General features: G+C 38.5%; 1 protein-coding gene across 2 annotated transcripts in view; it reads right to left on the bottom strand.

Annotated features, from left to right (window-relative positions):
* LOC120343891 (chitin synthase chs-2-like) overlaps window positions 1–26,077 on the bottom strand; it is a 57,791-nt gene that overhangs the window by 8,090 nt on the left and 23,624 nt on the right. For both annotated transcript variants that reach the window (XM_078112840.1, XM_078112841.1), the window contains 23 exons: window positions 25,403–25,562; window positions 23,708–23,953; window positions 22,716–22,949; window positions 22,267–22,366; window positions 21,298–21,459; window positions 20,489–20,594; window positions 19,024–19,238; window positions 18,436–18,604; window positions 17,304–17,465; window positions 15,484–15,624; window positions 14,209–14,275; window positions 13,306–13,406; window positions 12,689–12,823; window positions 12,052–12,260; window positions 10,710–10,916; window positions 9,981–10,101; window positions 8,136–8,241; window positions 7,363–7,615; window positions 6,639–6,880; window positions 3,888–4,197; window positions 2,929–3,046; window positions 1,286–1,379; window positions 297–430 (listed from right to left, as the gene is read on the bottom strand). In XM_078112840.1, the coding sequence (XP_077968966.1) occupies window positions 297–430; window positions 1,286–1,379; window positions 2,929–3,046; window positions 3,888–4,197; window positions 6,639–6,880; window positions 7,363–7,615; window positions 8,136–8,241; window positions 9,981–10,101; window positions 10,710–10,916; window positions 12,052–12,260; window positions 12,689–12,823; window positions 13,306–13,406; window positions 14,209–14,275; window positions 15,484–15,624; window positions 17,304–17,465; window positions 18,436–18,604; window positions 19,024–19,238; window positions 20,489–20,594; window positions 21,298–21,459; window positions 22,267–22,366; window positions 22,716–22,949; window positions 23,708–23,953; window positions 25,403–25,562 (3,792 nt within the window). The remainder of the gene's footprint in view (window positions 1–296; window positions 431–1,285; window positions 1,380–2,928; window positions 3,047–3,887; window positions 4,198–6,638; window positions 6,881–7,362; window positions 7,616–8,135; window positions 8,242–9,980; window positions 10,102–10,709; window positions 10,917–12,051; window positions 12,261–12,688; window positions 12,824–13,305; window positions 13,407–14,208; window positions 14,276–15,483; window positions 15,625–17,303; window positions 17,466–18,435; window positions 18,605–19,023; window positions 19,239–20,488; window positions 20,595–21,297; window positions 21,460–22,266; window positions 22,367–22,715; window positions 22,950–23,707; window positions 23,954–25,402; window positions 25,563–26,077) is intronic.

Below are 26,077 nucleotides of genomic sequence, written 5' to 3'. Positions count from 1 at the left end.
AGCATGGACTTGAAAATCGATATTAGCCTGTAGGCTAGTATATGCAGGACTCAAACTGGTAAGTTTGAGGGTAAGGAACTCCACCTTTTCAAATTGAAAAAAAAAGCATTTAACTGTTTCATACAAAGACATTTTTTGAAGCTTGAAATGCTTTTTAGAGCTTCATACTCTTAAGAACCTTGTTTTCAGACCCGCTAGTTGATATGGTATGACTTGGTAATTAGAAATTTCAGCCTCCCCCCCCCTCATCTTTGAAAATCCCTGGAATCACCCTTGCAGCTCGCAAACAAACTTACTCAATAATTCCATCGGTCATTGGTCCGTCAACAATCCAGTACAACCCTTCTTCCTCTTCGTCTTGAAGTCGCTCACTTTCTACGTCATCAATGCTATCGTCATCGTCCGAGTCTGCTCCGGTGACGCCATTAATCTGTGATATTTCAATCAATCAATTTTATTTTTGTCACTCTGAAAGAAACAAAACAACAACAAACGGACAAACAAAAAATACAGATGACCTGGAGGACGGGCATAACCTAACAGAAAAGTTAAAAACGTAAAGTACGTGCCAGTCCACCAAAAACAGTCAAAAGAACACAATAAAATAATGACACAATGTAAAATCGGGCAATACCTTTCGAACGTTTGTTATTTTTTGATTGTTTTATATTTTTGCATTTTTCACTCAGGGGGAAAGAATAGTCGCTAAGACGAGCGGTGTGGCGCATCGTGCTAAGCATTAGGAATATGCTCAGAATATTTCGCTCTTTATATTTTTTATTATTTAGCTGAAAGCTGATAAGACGAGTCAGATATAGGCAGGGTTACTATACCGTGCTTATTTCTAAGATTTGTGCTTATTTCTAAGAAAAGTGCTTATCTTTGAGTTGGGTGCTTATTTTGTCTTGAAAAATGGGTGTTTTGCGTACAAAGCTTACGTGGAAACGAGAGATGATACATATTATTATAGGAAACACATATTCACGGCACGCTTCGCTGTGTTATTATGGCGACATATCAATTATTCATCACCAAAGATTGCTGAAGCAAATTGTTGGTGGCGATAAATATAAATGATTTGACCTATGTTTTGACTCCGTAAAGTTAATATTTAAAATTAAGTGTTTATTCACACACATAGTTATCCCAACAGGATTCGAGCCTGTGAACTCACGCAGGGTAGTCAGTCACCAATGAATCAAAATTACCTAAAAATCGAATTTTCTCTCGTTTTCTACGACATAATAATATCTTAAATTGTTTCAATGTGACAACACAATGTTACCTTTCTTCCTTCTTCTTCTTCAATCTCCTTCGCAAGTTGTTGAGCTCTGGCAAGCGATGCTGACTCTTTTCTAGTGGTATCTCTTCGGCGTTTCCTAAATAGACGATTTTATTTGTCAAGTCAAGTTTATTAACCAATAAAAAACAATCGTGCACAATATTAGAAGAAAAATATATATTACTAGGGAATGGAAGTCGCGAGGAACCAAAGCTAGTTATCAAGTAGCGACACCCAAGGTTCTATATCTAATTAAAAATAACGGGAATTTTATTTACAAGACTACCGTCATTGTCCGTGTGTTCCGCATGATTTCGTCGAATGATACAGTATAATTAAATATATTACTAGAGATTAAGTTTAAGCGTAAATAAAATTAAAGAGCCAACAGTTCGCAGATGAACAGAACGGGGATTCCCCGATTTAAACAGATTAATCGAAGCAAAAGTGGCTGAGTCACGAATAGAAATTTGAGACAAAAACCCAGGGGTGGGGAGTAGTTTTCTTTCCTGTGGGAGTTGAATTTAAAGTGGATTTAGTCAAGTTGAACAAAATTGCAATGGTATTCAGTTAGCAATCAGTGGCGTAGCCAGAGGGGTGGTTTTGCGGGTCAACCCCTCCCCCCTTTTTTTAAATAAAAAAAAATAAAATCATTTTTCTGTATCATAGATAGCAATTTTCCGTAGCTTGAAATGCTTTTTAGACCCCAAGACTAATAAAAACACGCGTATTCCAGTGTGCGATCGGACCCGATAGCTGTTTCGATCTAACTTGGCAAATAAAAATTTCAGAACCCCCCCTTTTGAAAATTTCTGGATACGCCCCTGTTAGCAATATACTCTATGGAATTTCTATTTGGCATACCCAGGGTGATGAATTGTATCCCCAGGGGGATTGAGAGTTTTTACTGTCCAACTAGGCAATTAGAAATTTCAAACCCCCTTCTTGAGAATATTTGAAATATGCAAGCTCAAATTTTGCATTAATAGTAAATCGCATGTGAATACGTTGTTTATTTTATCATATATCAACATCTCATTGTGGGTCGCACAGAAGAAAATGGCATCAGAAGTCGCAAAACGGAAAAGGCTGGGAACACGGTTTTACTCCATCGGGCCTGTTGCTACACATACTACGTTTTAATATCGGCAGCAGCAAAGTTGATATGGATCTGGTATGATAAGAAGTATTTGGAGCTAAGTTTTACTATCGCTCCCAGTAGCGAAAGAGGAAAGCTTCCCATGTGCCAAGTTTGCGCCAAAATATTTTCAAACCACGCAATGATACCCGCAAAGCCAACGAAAAATATAATATCAAAAAGACAGCGGCAAATTTCTCATTAAATTGGATTGTATTATTTCCCACCGCCTACTTTTGGCGTAATTGCATTCTTTTGATTATGTTTTTTTTGTTCATGACATTTTTGGTTAATTGTGAAGATCTGCCGGTCAGCGAAATTTGTTTTGAAATTTTACCGGTCCGCAAACTGAAAAAGGTTGAGAACCACTGATCTAAATAATAATATTACAAACATTTTACACTGTTTAACCTTCAATTTATTTATTTCTCACGTATAACAACATCCATAATTTGTTCATCCCCAAAATTATTTTTGAAGTTAGGTGGCAGAAGAGAGATCAACTTACACAGATTTCCTCAGCGAAGCAACATCGTCCAGATCCTGATTGTTAGCCATCATGAAACGCAGTTCATGCAGTGACATCTTCCTACTGAGACTTCGTTCGACTTCACCTGGGTCACGATCTGTGAAGGAATGGAATAAAAGTCTCATATTAAATTAAAAAGTATCTGAACCTATAAATCGACTTAGGATAGGATAGGATTCAGATATTTTCCTGGAGGAGAGGAAAGCCGATAAGACGACTTATCCATATGGCGAACCAAGGTTTCTCGTCCGGTCACAATTACATGTCGGGTATGGGATTAGTCGGCTAGTTATTTGTTTTCGAAAGCATGGACTTGATGGTGGAGGAAGCCGTAACCGACCAACATTTACGTGAACCACCCAACGACGGCGAGGAGTCCAGCAATCCTCTCGCACATAACCATCCCTGCATGGGATTCGAACCTGCGATCCTACGAAGGGTAATCAGAGATGCGGTGGCGAGCGTATTCCTAACGCTCAGCACGATGCGCCTCACTGCCGAGCCAGAGAATACTCTGCAAGAGGATTGCTGAACACTTCATTGCCGCAAGGTGGTTCACATAACTGCTGGTTGATTACGGCTTCCTCCATTAACAAGCTCATGCATGTGAGAATGAATAACTAACTAATCGCATACCAGACATGGACTGTACACTAAATGTACACCATACGATTCAGCCGTCTTATATGCTTTCCTCTCCCCTGAGATAAATATATGAATCTTATTCTATATAAGATGGAATTTTCGTATTTATCCCGGGAGAGGAAACGCAGTCAGTTATTATTTTACAGATGAATGGACTCGATAGTGGAGGAAGCCGTAACTGACATCATTACCGGTCCATGTCGGGTATGGAAATAATTAATCAATTAATCGTTTCAGATTTGTGAGCATAAATAAATAAAAATAAAATATAAATAAAATATTACAAGTCTCACCTTTCTGTCCCATAAATTGAGATTTTGCCATGCTGTACTTTCTTATCATTTCGCTTCTGTCAACCCCCGTAACAGGGCGATGCATCATGCTTTGTCTTCGAAAGGGATCTTCTGTTGCAAGGCGCTGATAGGCTGGTTGTTTTGGAGGCGGGGGAGGGGCGGGGGCCGGGTTAATACACAACGCACATTGACAAAGGTTGCCAAGTCCGCAGCTATAATAGCCCTCTGCTGTTGATTGCTGAGCGTCGTATAAAGTCGTCGGGCCTATCTGCATACTCTTCCCTTTTGCCTCGTTTTTCTTGGCCAATTCCTACAAAATTACATGCATTAAAATATAGACCAAGGATATAACAATTGGTTCCCAAATCATGGCGTACGGGCCAATTACGGTGCACGTAACGATAATATGGTACGTCAAACTTACCTAACAAAATACTTTACGTTTTCACTTTTTCAAGTTTCAGATACCGTCAATTGTTATGTCATTATCACAGTTTAAACACGGGTATATTCGTAACAATTCAATTGTCCCGATATCTTAACGAGAATATCGGTCAGAGACCGAAGACTTATCGATCGAAAGTTAGGGGATCCCCCGAAACAGCGCTCTCACTCCATAGTGACACCTTGTGTCCCATCACTAATTAATTAATAACTCGCTAATTATAGGACATAATTCGCCCAAAATCAATAGGATTCTGGTCCGAGATAAGATGATGAATGCACATGCAAAATCTGGAGCAGATTCAATCACGCTTTCGTGAGATATCGCGTGCATCTAACAGACATACATACAGACAGACAAATACCTATCAACATGCTTACCGATTAAAATCGATAAGTAATTATATGTACCAGCATAGGCCCCCTAGAACAGTGGTCACCAAAGTGTGGGTCGCGACCCCAAGTTGGGTCGCCTTGAATATTTCGGGGGTCGCCGAGTGTCCGGCATTATATTCTTGTTTTATTTTTCATTATTCTATTGCGTGCATTCTACACTGAGCTGACTAGCAATACATAGCAAGTTTGGGTATTCTGAATTACAGTGTTATCTCTTATAATAAGGCTATTGTTTGACGGCAATAATTAAATTCTAACACGAAATCTACAGCGTGTGATAACGTTTTTGGGAATGTGATTTTACTGTGATTAGTTTTTAGTGGTTTGAAATATTTTTTTTCCATTTCATACCTTGGGGTCACAAGCTTTTCATACGTCATAATTTTTTAAATGGGGTCGCGTCTCAAAAAGTTTGACGACCACTGCCTTGGAATATCTATGCTCTTCTAATTTTGGCCCTCGGTCAACTAACGTTGGGAACCACTGCATTAAAATATATACCAGGGTTTTTGCCCCCTATATGGTCACAGGCAGTTTTATGGGCGCCATGAGCAACTTCACCAAGCACAACTAGGTGCGACGGTGTGGCTCATCGTGCTAAGCGTTAGGAATACGCTCGCCACCGCACCTCTAATTACTATGCGTGGGTTTGCAGGTTCGAATCCCAGGCGGGATGGGTATGTGCGAGAAGATTGCTGGACTCCTCGCCGCCGTAGGGTGGTTCACGTAACCGCTGGTCGATTACGGCTCCCTCCCCCATCAAGTCCATGCTCCCGAAAATACATAAACAATATAACTAATCCCATACCCGACATGGAATGGTAACCGGACGAGAGGCCGTGGTTTGCCATATGGTTAAGCCGTCTTTTCGGCTTTCCTCTCCCCCGGGATAAATATGTAAATCCTATCCTATCCTTCATGTCGGTCGTTAATCAGCATTTGCTGGCGCGTAATGCATCACTGCAGTTTCAGTATTGCTTGGTATTTCAAAGGTGCCCCGAAACTCCAGATCGGGTCTCTGGAAGTACATGCCAACAAGTAATAAGGTCCTCCAAAGTATATGGATGGTCGTCTAAAATGCGCAAACAATCATCCGAAATCGAGCAAGCTATTTCTCTCGTTTTCTCGACGTAACGATATCGATAAGAGAAAGAACGATGCGTTAGTGAGTTCAATATAGTCGGCACAGTTGCCATTTCGGATGATTGTAGCTATACTTTGACAAGCTCTATGACGTGATTGTGTCGTAATTTTTGGACGACGTAGTCAGGTGCGGGATTGGAATGATATATGCAAAAATTATTATGCTACGCCAACTAGAAGTACTTGTCAGAGCGTACTTCAGGAGACTCCATAAATCTACATAGTTTTAGTAACTCAGTTCATATGAAACAGCTTGATCATAAGGTGAATTACGGCCTCTTATCCGGTTACCAGTCCATGTCGGGTATGGGATTAGTTAGCCAGTTATTTGGTTGCTCCCGAAGTATGCGAACCAAGATGGCGGACATCGGAACGTAACATGGGTAACAGGTTAGGGTTAGGCGATAATTTTTTTCCAATTTTCCTTATTTTAGTCCTATTATCAGTTCGAAGACTAGCCAAGAGCCTCCCGTAGTATTTATACCTAAAATTATGGCCTAACCCTAACCTAGTACACATATTACATTCCGATGTCCGATATCTTGGTTCGCATACTTCGGGAGGCCCGTTATTTGTTTTCAGAAGCATAGACTCGATGGTAGACCAGCGGTTACGTGAACCACTCTATGACGCAAGGAGTCCAGCAATCCTCTCACACATAATTCACCCTGCATTAAATTCGGACTTGCAAGTCCACGCTGCGGTGGGAAATGTGCGAGTGCCTGTGGCATTACTTTGAGAAATCTCTTTAAAAACTATTTTACTTACTTGAAGAGCTTGTTGCTGCGCTTCGGCGTCCAGAACAGGTTTCCTGACTTCCCGTGTTCCCCATGAGACATTGTTCATGTTGCACAAACTGTATACCATCAGGAGAATAAAAGCGGATGGAACCAATAAGTAATACAATAATCCGTGTAGAAGGCAGAGCATCTCAGTTGGATGGATTATACCCGTGAAGGCATACATGAATATCATAGCCAACATAAAAATTGAATTTGGATTTAGAAGCGCTGCAAATATAAACATATTTTTTAATAGGATTTTAGGATTGGTGTTATATCAAAGAAATATCAGAAAATTAATAAAAAATAGTGCAAAAGTGAAAAGTTAAAATAAACGGGGCTAAAAATATACAAGTCCCCTTTCTTTCGAACTCTTCATAAAAACGTGGTGAAAATTTTTTTGACAGTGTTAAAATAATAGACTGATGGAGAATATTTTACCCAATAAATTCAAATTTGCTCGAAGTAAGAAAAAATTATCAAATATGTGGTGGGGATCTCTCCTTCTCATGAAATGCAAAACTAAAATGGTTTCAACTGTGTCTAAACGTTTCCACATTGGAAAGGAGTGCAGTTTGGGAAGTGAGAAAAAGAGGGAAGAAGGCAAAAGCGGATGTGGAGATGCAAATGAAGCATTAAAATAAGGGGAAGCACCTGTAGGAGGAAACAGAAGAGGGGGGGGGGGGTAAATAAAAAAAAGAAAATCTTACTTTGAGTCATTTGTCCGATGATACCGACAAGTACAGCCATCATAACCAATGCGTAGACAATTGTTAAAATTCCCGCTACAGCAAGTTGAAAGTCCGGCTTTGTTGTGTAACAAAGGATTACAAAGATGATAACAGGTATGAGGGCGACCATCAATGATCCCACGGGTGTCATACCAAACACGTACGCAAATGCACCCTGTACGACTAGGACCACGGTGGCGGGACCAAGAATTGATGAAGCCATTAGTCCCATCTGAAAATAAAAAGAATTGTGATTATAAATGAAGCAAAAGAAGAATGCTCAAATATTTGGGATAGGATGCAAAATCATGATACCTGCATAATTGCAGTTACCACAAGGTTTTTCAACCTCGGTTATCAAAACCTCCAGGTTTCTGCCATTAATGGGTTTTGCGAGTTTTCATTCATATCTGGAAGTATATTGAGAACAGAACCATTGAGTCATGGTGATTCAAGAGTCTTGCTGCACACTAACACAAATATATTTCTGTAACGTTCGTCTGATCGTTTCTTCAGACTATGTTGAACGATGTATGTCTGAAGAAGTCTGATCTTGGTCAGACAAGCGTTACAGAAATATATTTGTGTTAGTGTGCAGCAAGTCTCTTGAATCACTTAGGATAGTTATCTTTACTCTTGCTACAGCATCCTTATATACTCATACGAATCCACCGGTACGAAAGCATAGAAGAAGGATAAGTAGTTAGTATCGCAGAAACCCAAATCATTGAATTATGTATGTTATTAAATACCTGATAAGCAATGTATCCCCAAGATATGTAATCATTATTTCTCACAGTCAAACCAGCGTTCATCAAGATGTCAAAAACATTTGCCATGGTAGAAGGTCCCCAACGTCTGAAGAAGAGAATAGTTTATTTAAATAAAAATTCTCCAACCTCAAGATGGTGATAATTATCGTACATACTCGGAGATAGGTCGCAATTTTTTCCTTATATTTAAAAAAAAAAATAGGTACGACCGATCTACTCGACGAAGGGGTTCAAATCGCCACCAAGTCGGAACAAAATTGAAAGTTTTGGCTATTTCAAATAAACATATTTTGATTATATTAAGCCCTACAAAAAAAAAAAAAAACAGAAAGTGGGGCTCCCGAAGTATGCGAACCAAGATGGCGGACATCGGGATGTAATATGTGTACTAGATTAGGGTTAGGCCATAATTTTAGGTATAAATACTACGGGAGGCTCTTGGCTAGTCTTCGAACTGATAATAGGACTAAAATAAGGAAAATTGGTAAAAAATTATCACCTAACCCTAACCTGTTACCCATGTTACGTTGCGATGTTCGCCATCTTGGTTCGCATACTTCGGGAACACCCAGGAAGTTATCTATGCAAAAAAGCTAGGGAAAGGGACTTTTAAATGCCTAGATTTTCAGTGCGACTTATGTGCAAGTAAACTCTAAACTAAACTTTTTTAACACAAAACTAATAGTGCGACCTATATGGTGGCGCGCGGAACCTATCGACGAGTATATACGATAGAAAAGAATAGTTTGTTTAAATAAAAATTTTCAAACCTCAGGATGGGGGTAGCACATACTCAAAAGTAGGTATGGGCAATGAAAAATAATTTACTATTCTAGAATACTTAAATTGGCGCTCCCGGAGTATGTGCACCAAGATGGCGCACAACCTATACCCTAACCTGGTACACATACTATTTTCAGGTTGTGCGCCATCTTGATACACATACTTCAGGGGCTCCTTTAAATTAAATCCAAAATATCAAATCCTATTCTATTTTCATTGTCATTCAAATGTGGGAAATCCCCCCACCATAATGATGGATTATTATTTTATAAAAAGAAAAATTGTAAATGTATTACTATCTTTGTATTTAATTGATAATATCCCGAGCATTGAATTTTATTTGTTATCAAACAGGCATTACTCAGGACAATAAAATATAACAATTTTAACAACATTCTTTTTCCTTGAATTGTTCGAAATTGACTTTGAGATTCAAATCCTCGCTATTCTACATTGGCCATCTAGTTAAAAAAAAGGGTGCTCCCGAAGTATGTGAACCAAGATAGCGGACACCGGAATGTAGTATGTGTACCAGGTTACGGTTAGGCTATAATTTCAGGTACAAATACTTCGGGAGTCACTTGGCTAGTCCCGAACTCGTAATAGAACTAAAATAAGGAAAATTAGAATGAAATTATGGCCGAACCCTAACATTGGTACACATACTATGTTCCGGTGTCCGCCATCTTGGTTCACCGACTGGACACCGGTGGAACTGGAGAAAATGTACGTTTCATTCGGGCCCCTAATCTCTGGCTGAAAATTTTGGTCTAGACTCAAATACCAAATTTCAAGTGCTTATTTTGTATAAAAGACACCATCTAAGAATATTCAATCACCAGCTTACTTTCTGTGGTTGAAAAAATCTTTAATTAAATAATAGGAGTTATTTAAACTTTGTGGAAATGTGGTGGCCCAGCAAATGTTGATTAGCATGAGTCTTGAAGTAATTTAAGTTGACTACTTTTGCAAAGCCAGTTATGGAGAGCTAGTTAATTGGTTATTTCATCAACAAATTCACTTAATTAATTAACATCCTACCGTCTCTGATTGAAAAATTCTTTAAATTCTTCAGGAGCGAATGTAAACGAATCCGAAGCCGCCGAATATTCAATTCTCCATCCTTGTTTTAGAAGCAAAGTACAAAGCCAACGATCTTCCCCTATAGTGAATGCAAAGTTTTTAGATTTAATATATCAATGGAAATATTTTTGTAGTGTCGCGCCAAAAAGTACTTGCGAACCCTGGTTCCAGAATAATGAAACTTATGGGTACAATCATACACAAAGAGAAGTTCAAGTGTATAATGAATCATTCTCATTTTGTTAGAAGTAATTATGAAATTTATTTGTATTTTTAGGCCACTATTTTAATTCTCAGTATATCAAAATGACATGTAGAACATATACAGGGTGTCCATAAAGTCACTTACAATTTCAATTTTGTTATGAAGTCAGTTCTCAATATATCTTGACCAGGTTTTATGTTTTTTAATCAGTAATTGTTCAAGGATTTTTACTTCAATTAATACTTCTGTGAGGGCCAAAACAGTATATGGTATCAATGATTTCCCTTTGCAATTTTAAAATTTTTTAAGACTTTATGGACACCCTATATTACACTAACATAAAGTAATATTGGACCTCCAGAAGTATGTGAACCAAGATGGCACACAACCTGAACATAGTAGTTGTACCAGGTTAGGGTTCAGGTTGTGCGCCATCTTGGTGCACATACTTCGGGAGCGCCGTAATATTTTCACCAGCATACCTTGATCCCATTGAATGTAATGCAATGCTTCAGTAGCTTTAGTCGTGTACATGTTCACAACGTTCACATCCATAAGAGCTTCACCGCGGAATAAACTGAAACAACCTGGGCTGCACAATACACATCCTAGAACGTGCTCTGCTGTTTTTTGAAGCCAATGTCCAACAGCGTATTCGAATTTCTGAAACCATACTACCGGTCCGCTTCCTAAGACAGAAAAATTTGTTATTAAGCAGTGGTTTCCAACCTCTTAGGGCTGGTGTCCTTTTAGACTATAACCGTATTAAGCAATGAAGCAGGAAAACATGGGAAGTTTTGTTGTAAAGTGAAAATTAAAATTAGTTTTTCGCCTAGCATTGTGCCCCCCCCCCCCCCTCATCTACACTGTGGCCCTCTAAGTGGGCCATGGGCCCCCGGATGGGGAACGCTGTAATGCACCATTGGAAGCAATTTCTGTTTCTGCTGTTATTAAAGAATCATTCCTATGGTTTTTCGGCTTTTAAATGAGACTTGTTTCATAAAAAAATATAGATGTATTAATTTATAGCAGCGTTTGTCATACTTTATTTGTCTCCGAACACCTACGCATTGCTCGCCTCGCGGAACACCAAGAAATTATAAGGTAACATTTATGGGTGGTTCCCAAAAAATATAGCCCAATGTTCAAATTAAAAAACTTGATGTCAGCTTAACAAATAAAAACTTCCTTAGATAGTAAGGCCTGTTCATCTGTTTGTCGTTAGTTGGGAAACAAAATTACGACCCAGAGTAACCGAAGTATGGCCGAGATCACCATGGCAACCAATGTTGTTGAAATTTCAATCCCTGCTTTGCGTAACACTCTGAATGAGCTTTGGGGAACAGTAGTGTAGAATATTTTGGTGGAAATTCTAGGGCTGGGCATTTTCGAATACCCGATCATTTCAGAATCGAATCGAATATTTTTTTTGAATTGAATCTTGAATACTTGGGAGATATATAATTGTATGTAACTTTCTTATTGAATTTAGTCCTCCAGACACATAAATTACTGGAAACGTAAAATACATCACTCAGGCAGATTGCTGAGCGTTCACACACCACTACAGAAAATAGTCATATGTCAGATTGCTTTGAAAAAATATGGCTAAAACTTGAGAAATTTACATCGACCATTGGCGGATAGAAAAAAACAAGATGGTGGCGAATCGAAATTTCGCTCTGAACCGATTCGAATAATTTCCTATTCGATTCGAATATTTGATTCGAATGCCCAACCCTAGGAAATTCCCCTTTCTTCCTTTCATATCAAAGACACAAATATCAAACCTGGCCATTGCCCATCAAATGTAATTATAAATACCTGTCGGGTGAATCCTGCCACAAGCGGCGCCAACGTCTGGATTTCGTTTCATTCGGTCGAGGAGGAGTAGGAGGGCTTTAGGTTGAAAATCAACATCGCCATCTAGCGCCAAGATAAAAACGTCTTCTCGTTTATAAGCTTTCTTTGTCTTGTGGAGATAACCGAGAATGTAATACATGTACATGCATTGTGACCAACGTTTACGATGCCTGAAAAAATATTATATGTTTAGGCGGTGGACTAGGGTGTGGCGGCCATGGCTTGTGTCATGGGCATTGAATTGTATGAGGGAGCAAATTGGATAAAAAACTTTAATCGCAAAATGTATCAATAAAATAATTTCAAATTGAAAATAATTTAAACTCATATTTTTACCTAAATAATACAGTCGTTGAAAATCGCCGCAAAATTGCATTTAAAAAAAGTAGACCTGCTATGCAATCCAAGAGTATAATAAAAAATAAAAAAAAATTTTTTGGGGGGGGGAATCATGGCCCCTCTGGCTATACCAATGATCTTATCATAGTTTGGGAAAATATTTGATGTTTGGAAAAAAATTTCAAAGGAATTTAAGAACCATTTTTCTCAAAAATTTTTTTTAGACTTATTTTTGGGTAAATGTCCTCATTCAACTTACCTTATTTTAGACTTATCCTTCAGATGCACATGAAATAGGTTGCCGTATGGCAGCACAAATTCAAGTCTTCCTCCGTACGGCGTCGGATAAATCACTGGGTGCGATAGGGTGTCTCCTTGTCCAAGTTCCACTTTGCTGTAGGAAGAGAAGGATTTTCATTTTTGGCTAGGACAGCGGTTCGCAGCCGGGGGCCAGTGTCCCCCCAAAAGGGCCTAAGAGCAGTTGGGGGGGTTCACAATGCTAGGCGTAAAACTCATTTACTTCACAAAAAAAAAAGCCCGTTCTTCTTAGTTCCATTGCTTGATAAGGATATTTACAGGGTGTTTTCACTTTAAGCATGAATTGTTTGAACCTAATGGGATTTGGAATCTACCAATCAAAATAACACTATAAATACAATTGGAATGATAAACAGAGCATGAGTGATAAAAGCCTTCAGAAGGAGGCCACGAAATCACTGGAGTAGGAGAAATGGGACCTAACCTAGTACACATACTACATTCTGGTGTCCGCCATCTTGGTTCACATACTACAGGAATACCCATATTTTCATAATGAGGAAATTACAATGTATATACCTTATGCAAAGTACTAAAGCTTGGCGTGATATGACTTACTTGGCGGCAAAAGGGATGAGATCAATCAACATGTTAACGAATTTGTTAGGCTTGGGTCCATCCGCTGTCACATCCATCGCGTCGTCAAACAGCACGTGAACCTGGATATATAATTACGGGTATTAATTTTGTAACAAACTTCAATTCGGCCAATAACTTTGGAACTAAGTTCCAGTTTTCAGCCATTCTAAGAACATATAATAATTCTTTACAAGCCAGATATCCAATACTCAACCAACCGCCTTGAGTACAATAAATTGAATGAACAGTTGGTCAGACATAAAATAATTTAATTAATTACCGTAATTCACTTTTTTAAAGGCCTCAATTACATGATGCCACATGACTTCAAAAAATTCAGTTTATGTACCGGTAAGTGAATGGCGTTATCATAAGATAATTGAATTACAAAGGATTTCCCGTCTGAATTGTTCCATTTTGTTCCACTCCAACAAAATTTGAAACCGACTTGTCTAAGGCCACTTGTTATCAATTTCAATCCTTAATTTCGGGTACTAAGTTTGTGAAAAACTTCAGACACCAACTTTGGATATTACTTTTTGACAATCACATCACACACTTTGGTCAGGCATTACTTTTAGACACTAAGTCTGAAATTAAATTAGCGGACTGAAAAAGAGAAGATCCCACAAGGACGAGAAACGTATGTAATCCGAATATCGGTATGTATAATTGAGATACCGGTATAACCTAATTATTACAAATATACACTTAAATTGGGGATGACGGAACAATTGGCAGAACAATCTAGAACACGAAAAAGTAAAAATTGAAGTGTTAAACATTTCACTCAAGTTCGGTGGGACATATTAAATCGTTTGTGATGCAGGCCATACTTGGCCCGCGGGCTGCTGTTGGAGAACCACTGATAAAAGACATTACCTGAAAGTTATAGAAATCCGGATCCTTCCTCGCATTTGGCCTTCTTTCACCCTGGTCTTTATCAAGTCTAGAATAGTTGAAATAAATATTAAAAATTGTGTTTCAGTGGCCAACATAAATTTTGGATTGAAGATGGAAGAAAATCGGGCTCTGATTAGTCAAACAATTGTAGGTGTGTGTAGGGATTGGCATTTTTTGAAATTAATTTAAAAATACAAGCACCTGAAAGGGTTATAGTCATGTTTATTCCTGCTACATCACCATTGCATTATACGCATACTGATACAAACCACAAATGCACTGTTTTTCCCTTCCATGGAAAAGTTTATGGGCCCCAGAATGTTTGTCCAACGAAAATGGGCCATGAAAAAAAAACACAGGCTTAGCGCAACCTTGAGTCCATGGTTACTTTTCCAGAGCAGTAAATAATATAGATAGATAGTTTATTTCGAAAACTCCATAACAAACATAAATTAAAAATGGAGAATTTTGGAGGACGAGCAAAACACAGGCTTAGCGCAATCTTGAGTCCATGGTTACTCCTCCAGAGCAGTAAATTTTATAGATAGATAGTTTATTTCGAAAACTTCATAACAAACATAAATGAAAAATGGAGAATTTTGGAGGGCAAGCAAAACACAGACTTAGCGCAACCTTGAGTCCATAGTTATTTCTCCAGAGCAGTAAATTAGATAGATAGATAGTTTATTTCGAAAACTCCATAACAAACCTAAATTTAAAATGGAGAATTCTGGAGGGCAAGCAAAACCTACAAAAAAGTTTGAAACCTGAGAAGTATCTCATGTGCCTGCCCACCAGCACGCACACAAAAACACAAGCCCAATTAAATGAGGCTTGGGCCAAACTTAACAAACAAAAACACGATAGTATTTAACTTTCGGGCTGTTGTACTTTCAACAATTACGTTGATAATGACCAATACCTACAACCTCATGCAAAGATAATGTGGTATTTCTACTGTTTGCTTGTAATTTCAATAAGGAATTAGACTTGTGGTTTTGTACAGCGATATACAGGGTGCCCATAAAGTCTTAAAATCTTTTAAATTTGCGATACCATATATTGTTTAGGCCCTCACAGATGTGTTAAATGAAGTAGAAATACTTGAACAATTACTGATTTAAAAACAACAAACCTGGTTAAGATATATTGAGAACTGACTTCATAACAAAATATAAATTGTAAAGGGACTTTATGGACTTGTATATACACTTTCCCATCATTTACATATATTTCCGTAAAATATATTGTTACCTCATAATACTGGTCAATAACTGCGTCATCTCTTGTTCAGTTTCATGCCACATGGTGGCGCACAAGAATACTTGAGGAGTGAACCTCCGGTCTGCGTTCATGGTTAACCGTCTGGACCTTCTGGTTGATCGACGTCCACTTCTAATGAAATTGAAAAACACACTTTCTTTGGTAATTGTTTACAACTCTTGTGCAAATTCATTTTTGTTCAATAGTTATATATTGTGTTATTTATTACAAGGCTTTGACAAGTAGATCAGTCAGTTTGTCAATACCAATATTGCTGAGTTCAGCAGAAAATCACATCAAACAAACTCTGATAATTTAACTAGTTTTTAAGCATGTTATGTTAAATGAAAAAAATTTGGGAAACGTTAATTGAATATTTAAACTATGCGAAATCTAGAGTGCATGTTGAAACCAGCTGAGAATATTTTGGAGATTAAACATCAAACTGTAACAAGCGAAGTCTTCATGATTAAATATAGGGAGGAAAAATCTAAAAGAGGAAAAGGGGCGCTCCCGTAGTATGTGAACCAAGATGGCGGGCACCGGTTCATAGTATGTGTGCCAGGTTAAGGTTAGGCCATAATTTTATTCCAATTTTACATATTTTAGTTCTATTACGAGTTTGGGGACTAACCAAATGACTCCTGTAGTATCTGTACCTGAAATTATGGCCTAACCCTAACCTGGTGCACATACTACGTTCCGGTATCTGCCATCTTGGTTCACATACTACGGGAGTACCGGAATCGGTAGGACTGTATCAAAAAGGATGAAACCGCTGCCTCACTCTCTCTTGATAGTTTGTTTTCGTAACTCTTCAGCCCGATAGGAACTTCCGACATGCACATGGTATAGCAATGTGTAATGGGTAATAAGTTATATTTGAATTACCCTGATACTTCTGATTACCCTGCGTGGGTTCATAGGTTTGAATCACAGAGAGCAGCGGTCAGCAACCTAAGGCCTGTAGGGCCAGATCTGACCCTCAGAGTAATATAATCCGGCCCGCGACACTTCACTGAATTATGGTAATCTAAACTCTATCCAAACTCGACCAAAAATTCAAATTAATGTTTGGAAGTACATATGCATGTGAACAATTATTTTCGAAAATAAACATTACATAGAACAAGCTGAGAACACTCAGATTGGTGATTCCCATTTTTGAAATTATATGGACCGCAGCGGTCTGGAGTAATAAACGAATTGAAAATGTTTTGATCTTGGTTTCATCCAGCGTCTCATTTAGAATATGTTTTCCATTTAGTGATGTTGAAATGTAATCAAGCGTGGATCAACAAAAAGTGTCACATTAAATTACATTTGTAAATTTTTCTCCTAAAGTAGGACGACTAAGTTGAGTTCACGACTTGACGCAGTCTTCGCACGTTGCATAAAATTGCGAATTCTGATCGGTGTGAAAAAAAAATGATTCATCGGCCATCCGTCCGGTTTTTAACTTTCTAAAGACTTAACCTGCGGACTTCTCTTAACTTTGGCCCGCGAGCGACAAAAGGTTGCCCACTCCTGACGTAGATAATTATGTGCGAGGGGATTGCTGCCCCTTACCCTATGAGGGTAATTCACGTAATCGCTGGTAAATAGGAAGAGGTGGGACTGTATCAAAAAGAGTGAGACCACTGCTTAATAGTTTGTTTTCTCAATTTCTCAGTCCGTTAGGCACTCTCAACATGGACTGGTAACCAGACGAGAGTCTGTGATTTACCATACACTTAAGTTGTCTTATTAGCCTTCCTCCCCCCCTCCCCACCCCCCCAAGATAAATATGAAAATCTTATCCCAAACCTTACCCTCTCTTGTTAGTTTGTTTTCGTATCTCTTCAGCGCGTTCTAGTTCTTGCTCTCTGTTCTTTCTAGTGGTGTAAAGGCCTTGATACTGGCGTCGGTTCAACATCAGATCTTCATTGATCAGGATCCCAGAGTAGATGGGTTTAATGAAGAGAACTTCGGTCCTGAAAGATGATCATATTGTTAGGTGCTTTTTATATTTTCCAAATGAATATTTACCGGGATTATCGCAAATAGCCTAATAGGTATTTGATTACACAGGGTAACCATAAAATCCCTTTACAAATTCAAATTTTGTTATGAAGTCAATATATCTTAACCAGGTTTGTTGTTTTTTAATCAGTAATTGTTCAAGTATTTTTACTTCATTTAATACATCTGCGAGGGCCAATACAATATATTGTATTGATAAATTTTCTTTGCAATTTCAAAAAATTCCAAGTCTCTATGGACAACCTATATGATTATAGAGTTACTTTTCCTGGACAGGATAGTGCTAAGACTAGACTAGATGTCCAGATAATATGAGAGTTTAATAGACATGGTTGTAGGAAAATTTACCACTGGACTTATCGATTACCGATAAATTATATCAAGAAAAGCACCCTAGCAACCGCCATTATACCAAGAAAAACGTTCTGGGTGAAATATGCACTGTATATCCCAGATTAGGTAGTTTTGAGGAACTCATTTCTGAAAGATTATATAGGTGCACTTTCCTGAACAGGATAGGTCTGAACTAGGCTGGAATCAATGCCTCGTTCATATGAGATTTTGATAGACAGGATTGTGGTTAATAAGAAAATAACATAGAGACTTTTGCTAGCTAGGTTTTGACACCCTAGCTATGGGCAGCAATAAACCCAGAAAAAAACATCGATTCTCAACTTCAGTAGAATAGAACTTTATTTCCCGATTTAAGGCAAACTAAGATTCTTACTCCTGCGTTCTGAGTGGAATATGCAGTGTATATTCCAGAGCGAGTAGAAACATATATACAATCGTAAGTCCCGATTTCAGACACAATACATCTCTGACCCCCCCTTCCCCCCTCTCTAACTTCACCCCCCATTAAAGACACAAAATATAAAAATAACGAAAATAACCATCAATTGAAGTCAAATCACAACAAACCTTGACAGCCTGACTTGTCTAGGTTTCCAGATGAAGGAGGTTAGCAGCAGTAAAGACGCCCATCCAACTATCAGCCCTGCCACGACAATGACAGCCATTTGCCACGATTCTCCGCTTTGTAGAGTCGTCTTCCAGCCGACGACGTTGTTCAAATACTGAGACGAAACGGCTAAGAGTAGAAAGGAGAATGATTATTGCTGGGTGTCAGCCGCTAAATGGTTTCCAACCTTTTATAGCCCGTAGCCTTGTTTCGAAAGCTTTCATCACCCATGACCCTCCTGCTTATTATTCCAGTGGTATTGATAGTGTTATTTCGATTGGTAAATTGAAATCCCTTTGTGTTCAAACAATTCATGCTGAACAAAGTGAAAACATCCTGTGAAATAACCTTATCTAGCAATGAAACAGGAAGTTTTCTTATCAAATAAAAAGTGGAATCAATTTTAGGGCATCGTGTTCTCACTTCAATCGCTCTGTGGTCCCCTTAGTGGGCCAAAGGCCTTGGTTGCGAACCCCTGCCCTAAAGCTCGAGTCGCAGTGTCATCGGAGTCTACTCGGAAATCGGAGGTCTACTCGGAATCTACTTACAAAGAGAAAAGTAGTCCATGAGTCTCATTCCAATTTTTGCGCCATACATCGTGTATAATGATGTCATAGTAGCCATTATCGGCGTCACAAGCATCAGTGGGAAAGAATAAGCTTGCACTTGCATATTCGTCTGACAAGCGATTCTTCCGAAGTAAAACGCAGCCAAAGAACAGAGACAGTTTGTGATAACGGCATTCCAGAGAGAGTGTGTGATACTGAAAAAGATACCGTTAAGCGTATTAACATACAGTTTTTGTTGCAGTCAAATGAATGGCTAGTGGAAATTGTAATCATTAACCACAAAAACGTTTACCGTTTGTCTGACAAAAGACAGACAGTCCAACTAGCGACAAACAGACAGACATTTGGCAGTCTGACAAATTACAAAAAGACAGACTTTTTGACAAGCGACAAACAGACAGATATTCTGACAAGAGAAAAACAGACAGACAGTCTAGCAATTCGTTCATAGTAAAACGCAGCCAAAGAACTTAGACAGTTTGTGATAACAGCATTCCAGAGAGAATTCGGAACAGATTTATAACTGTTAACAACTGTTAACAGATTTATATTTAGTCTTTGCAGCGTTTCACATATAGTAAACGTCACAAAACGTCTGGTAAAACTGCAACCATAAACAAACAAAAAACGGTTAACCGATTAATATTCAGTCTTCACAGTGTTTCACATACCGCCAATGAGCTATTAGTAATAATGCAACTGTTAACCACAAAACCAATTAACCGTTTGTCTAACAAAAGGCAAACAGCCAGTAAAATTGCAACCATAAACAAAACAAAAACGGTTAACCGGTAACCAATTAATATTCAGCCATCGTTTTTTTGAAATACACAGCAAATGAGTGTGTAGTAAAAAAAACAACCACAAAAAACGGTTAACCAATTAATATTCAGTCTTTGCAGTGTTTTATATAAAATGTGTAATTGAATGCCTAGTAAAATTGCAACCATTATCTGCAAAAACAGTTAAGCGTTCGTCTAACAAGCAACAAACAAACAGACATCCTGACAAGCAACAAATAGACATACATTCGGACAGTCAGACAAGTGAAAACAGACAGATATTCTGACAAGCAACAAACAGACATACATTCTGACAGTCAGACAGGTGACAAACAGACAGACATTCTGAAAAGAGACAAACAGACTGAGGTCCCAAATGAAACGAAGCCAAAAAACAGATATAGTTTGTGCTAACGTACCGTAATTCCATTAAGACTATATTGAATCGAAAAAGTTAGTGACCGTTAGCCACAAAAATCGGAAATATTATGGTCCACCCAAATAGGGCAAGTGGAGCTTTAGGAGATCAAATGGAGGGATTAAAAAAATTATACCTTAAGCATATGACACTTGGTAAAATTGGTTAATCGTTTTTAATCTCACTTTTCGAAAGATTGTAACCGTTTTCTCTGTGAAATTTGATTAACCGTTTACCATCTTACCTTGAGCATATAGCACTTGGTCGATATTGTCTGAAGTAAGTCTTTGTCCCATGAACAAGGGATTGATTCTCGTTGATGACAAAGTGAATCAGGAAACATAAACCAACTAAAAAAAGAGCATTGCTGAAATATACAGAGTATTAATTTTTAAGGTGGCCCCTAATGGGGACACACAGCAGTAAGAAGAGGGCCACAATGCTAGAAACTGATTTTACTTTTTCTTTGACAGAAAACTTATTTTATTTTTCACTTTACCAGACAACTCCCGGTTCTTCCTAGTTTCATTCCTTGATTAGGTTATTTCACAAAGCGTTTTCACCTTGTTAAGCATGAGGGAAGGAACGATTTACGGTGGCAAGGAGTCCAGCAATCCTCTCGCACATGACGCATGGAATGCGAACCTGTGAGCCCACGAAGGGAAATTAGAGATGCGGTAGCGAGCGTATTCCTAACGCTTAGCACGATGCGCCACATCGCCGCCATTAGACATAATGGGATTTGGAATCTAATAATCAAAATAACACTATAAAACTACTGTAATGACAAATAGGAGGCCATGAGTGCTAATATCCTCCGTAAGTGGCCACAAGTCATGGAAGGTTGGGAACGCACCTCGTCATCGCACCTCTGATTACCCTGTGTGGGTTGGCAAGTTCGAATCCCTTGCGAGCTAATTATGAGTGAGGGAGATGGCTGGACTTATATGCTTGCAATTGCATCTCTGAATTTGCTGTGTAAATCACCAGTAACTACTCATAGAGGACCCTTCGGGGAGATAACTGCATAAAACTTTGTAAAAAATTACTCACCTATGACCATCATTTTGATGATGGAATATAGAGCGGCCGTTTTAAATCGACAACTGTCCAATTGTTTTTGTCGTTCTTGAAATCCAAGTCTAAATGATCTCGTTATTTCCCAATCACAACTGACGAAATTCTCCCAATATCGGAACGAAATGAAGAAAAGGGCTGAAAAGAAAGGATAATGTGTGACATAATGCATGTTCACCCTTGAAATAGGGATAATAATTTATTATTGCAGATTTTTCCCTAGAAATAGGAATATTGTTCATGGAGGTGACATATGTAGACTAAAAATTTCAAACCAATTGGTCTAGCACATTTGTTCTCAAACTGGGGACCGCGAGACAACTTTAACCTACAGTGTTTATCCAAAGCACGACACGCTCTACCTAAGACTTTATTACGTAACAAACGTTGGTTAACGTGGCAACTACCGTAAATCAGAGTGTATTGTTTATGGGAGAAGGCATGTTCATCTGATTGTAAATTTTCTCAAGGTTATTTAAAAATGCCCTCCAAATATAAATGCCCATATTACCGATACTATGTAATTATTACCTGTGTGCATGGCAGACGGGTTGATGATAGACGGGTTGATAATAATAGTCTGTGAGCCTTATTTATAGTACACAATATTTAGCTGATACCAATGCCAAAAAATTGGTCGATATCCGATATCCGATACAGATACATCGGTATATCTCTAAATAAAACTCATGCCCTTACCTCCCCCTGGGTTGTAAATAAATTCGATAGGCAATGCAAAAACTTAAAAATTGCGGTTCTTTCAAACTCTAGTGATTAGTCCCTTAGCAGTGGGTAATTCTATATTGCCTTGTTCGGAGTGAACTCATTATGCGCTACCATTCACAAAAAAAAGATTTAGAATATTAGAACAATCCAGAAAGAAGAGGAAAAGTCCCCTCCCAAACTCATCACATTTTTAATGAAAAATTTTAAAAATAAACTCACACACAACAGCAAATGCCAATACTTCCTTGCCAGAACTATCCTTAGGTAACTGCGTATATAATTGCCAACATAACAGCCCATACCCAACAAGTTGCATGATCTGAAAGAGAAATATGGCATCAATTAACTTGTGTTGAGTTTGGTTTAAAGTAAGACCAGGAGCACTTAGGGGGTCTTAATTTTGAGTAAAGTTACAGGCGGCCACTGACATATCAGAAGCATATGAAGACAGATACCTTTGGGCTCAACCCAAACACCAAAATGAACATTTATCAAACTAATAAGCTTGGTGATTGACTTGATATCGGTATCGATATTGAAACTCAAATGACTTGACTTGAGGATCGGTTTTAGGGATTTTTAGCCTTCGGAACTCAGATTTGACCAGAAACTGAGTCGAGACTCGACTTGGCCCGGGTCTCCACCTGAACACAGATAAAAACACTTACCAAACTAGTAATCGCAAATGCAAAGTCTCTCTGCCTTATTGCCCTGATGGTCGTGTTGGTCAACCGGTTTCTATTTCTCGATATCGACATGTATTTAGCGTGGACTTGAATCGCTGAGGGCGCGAACGTTACCAATGAGAACATAAGAATTGCCAAAGTTGCGTCGATATTCGGGACGACCTTCACGACTAGGAATGTCAAACCGGTAGCATGTAGTATTTCTGGAATCATTCCCTGAAAAATCGAAATATAGCTTTAATAAAAATTTTATAGTGAGACTAAAAAAAAAAGCAATTCGCAAAGTTGATTGATCATGGACTTAAATGAGAAGCAGGGTGATATTTGGTGGCCGATGAGCGTGGCCATTACTCCCATGTGACTGCATGTATCAGCCTTGTTCAGAGTGTGATAGCGGCCTACCCTTTATAAAAATGCAACCTTTTAAACACCATGTCTTGAGCCTAAAATAAAGAGGAACCCCAATCACGTGAGGTGCCCCAATCCATGGCAAGTTGGGCCAGGAGCTCAGGAATGGAATGTGATTGTGACTAGGGCTGGGCATTTTCGAATGCCTGATGATTTCAGTATCAATAAAAAAAAAATTTCAAATCGAATTTTGAATACTTGGAAGTTATGTAACTGTATACGACTTTTAATTGTGAAGGGTCCTCCAGACACATAAGTTACTGAAAACATGAATCCATAACCCTCCAAATTGTCAGTTCAGAATTGCTTCAATTAAAAAACTAAGAGATATACCCTAACCTCAGACGCCAAAATAAAAAAGATAGCGACAATTTCGTCTAGGCCGATAATATTCAATTTGAATATTTGGTTCAAAATGCCCAGAGCTAATCGTGATGCTGTCTGTTTGTTCAGATGTGTAGTAACTTTGGTAGGCAATGCTGTATTACACTTATAACCGTACTACTGTACTTGCTGAAAGCCTTTTTTAGAACGGATAATTTGATTTTAAGAAAAGTAATACTAACCCATCCAAAAGCAGACCATTCCATGTCCTTTTCTTTCTTCATTATGAGCCGATATAGACTGTATCCGAGGGTAAAAAATTCTGGTACTAACAGGCAGACCATTAGCATCAGCATGGCTTGGTATCGTAGGTAGTACGGCTGTGCAGCTGTCCCCATACTGGTGGTGTCTAAGGGTTTCGTCTTTGGGCAGGATCTCTCGTCAGCGTAACTTTGTGAATATGCATTTGTCAATACGAGTAATGAACCCTGTAATAAATAATAAAATTTTGATTGATTGTGATGTCATTTATGATGTCATGGTTTGATTGATTGTGATGTCATTCATGAAAAACAGACAAATAACAGTAATTGACTCTATATCAAGACTTAATCCATGAGTAGACTTGACTCTGGGACTTTTATCAGACACTGATATTAAAAACAAACAACCAATTGATTGACTCGACTTTTAGACTCGATTAGACTTTGGGACTCGGAGTTGAAACTCAGATGACTCGACATCGATTGATTGTCTCGATTGAAAACAGACAATCAACAGTCAGTGAGAATTAACTTGGTGATTCGGGTCTGGTATAGTTTAGTACCACATGTACTTCTAGTTGGCCTGGCTCAACAATTTTTGCATATGTCAATTCTAACCCCCACCTGACTACGTCACCGAAAAATTACGTCATTTTGACGTCACAGTGGCATCATAAGGCCCACCGAAGTATGCAAATGGTCGTCCAAAACGCGCAGACGATCACCTGAAATCGAGCAAGCTATTTATCTCGTCACGATAGAAGAGAGATCGTCGGCTTTAGCAAGTTTGTTATCGGCGGCGCAGATGCCATTTCGGGCGATCGTAATTATACTTTGGCAAGGCCCATGACGTGATGGTGGCGTCGTAGTGACATAATTTTTGAATGGCCTAGTAAGGTGGGGGTTAGGAATAGCATATGCAAAACTCGTTATGCTACGCCCACTGGAAGTACTTGTGGTACTAAACTATACTAGACCCGGTGATTCGACTTCAGGGTTCGAAAATAAAACTGGGATGACTTGTGAATCGGGGCTTCTGGTTGAAAAAACATTCACCCAACACTGATGTAAAAACAGACAATCGACCGACTGACTCATCCCCAGGAATCAACTTTAGAACTCGGAGTTGAAATCAGATTCTCCACTCGGGGCTACGACAATTACTCAACACTATGAAAAACAGAAAATTACCAGTAATAGCTACTTTGTCTATTCAATGACTTAACTCGTGACTCGTATTGACTTAGAATTTAAGGAGTTTTACCCATCACTGATAAAAACACTCACAACTAACCAGCGTAACTTTGAGAATTTGCATTTGTCATGACGGGCAGTGAGCCCTCTGTAAATATTATATTAATATATATTTATTGGGACCTCCTGAAGTATGCGCACCAAGATGGCGCACAACCTGAACTTCAGGTAATGCGACATCTTGGTGCGCATACTTCAGGAGTACCATTAATTGTGATGCCATTCATGACGTCATGAATTATATATATCATGATTTGACGGTTGACGATTATCTAAAATTTTACTGGCCCTTTAAAATTTCAGTGGCTGCCTGCATAAAATTGTTGTTTCGTAATTTTCCCACCGGTGACATAAAACGTATTCTTAGCTTCTTGTCCAGAGACTTGCTCATAGTACCTCAAAGAAATAACTGAAAACTACCTTGTTCGCCAGAGCTCCAAGCAACACGCATCCTCCAAATACTGCTGCGCTGATGTATTTTGCAATCTTGGTGGCGATATGGAGTAACGGCCCTTCCTGGTTTCCGCGATCTTCAGGGGGAATCACCTCAAATTCATCCCAAGGAGGGAGCTCTGTTTTCCTGAAGAATAGTAAAATAGCGGTCATAAGTCATATATTACTTACAGGTATTCTAATAATACTTTTCAATGATTTCATGATGATTCAACGATGATATTTTCAATGATTAACAATTGTATTTTTCCCTAGAAGGCTATTACTTTTATTTATTTAAAAAAAAAAGTTCGGAGGAATCTATGGTATTCGTTTTTTTGTGTGAGATTACGTCATCAAAAATTGCGCACCTTGTGGCGGTTACATCCCCGTTAGTCGTGAAGTTTGCGGTACATTTTGATTAACAATAAAACTATAGAGCCCTTAGAATTTTATTGGAAAAAAAAATGATAAGTAATAGCCTTCAATCGAAAAATACAATCCTCACCCACTAAAAATTCAAAGCAATCGGTTCAGTAGTTAAACAGAAACTCGATTTTCTCACTACAACAACAAGAAGGTACCCCCGTAGTATGTGTACCAGGTTACGGTTATGCCATAATTTTATTCCGTTCTCCCTTATTTTAGATTTAGATCTATTAT

The sequence above is a fragment of the Styela clava genome, chromosome 5, assembly GCF_964204865.1.
Source record: "Styela clava chromosome 5, kaStyClav1.hap1.2, whole genome shotgun sequence".
NCBI lineage: Eukaryota > Metazoa > Chordata > Ascidiacea > Stolidobranchia > Styelidae > Styela > Styela clava.
Note: the sequence above shows the minus strand (reverse complement) of the source record. Positions and strands in the feature narration are given on the sequence as shown.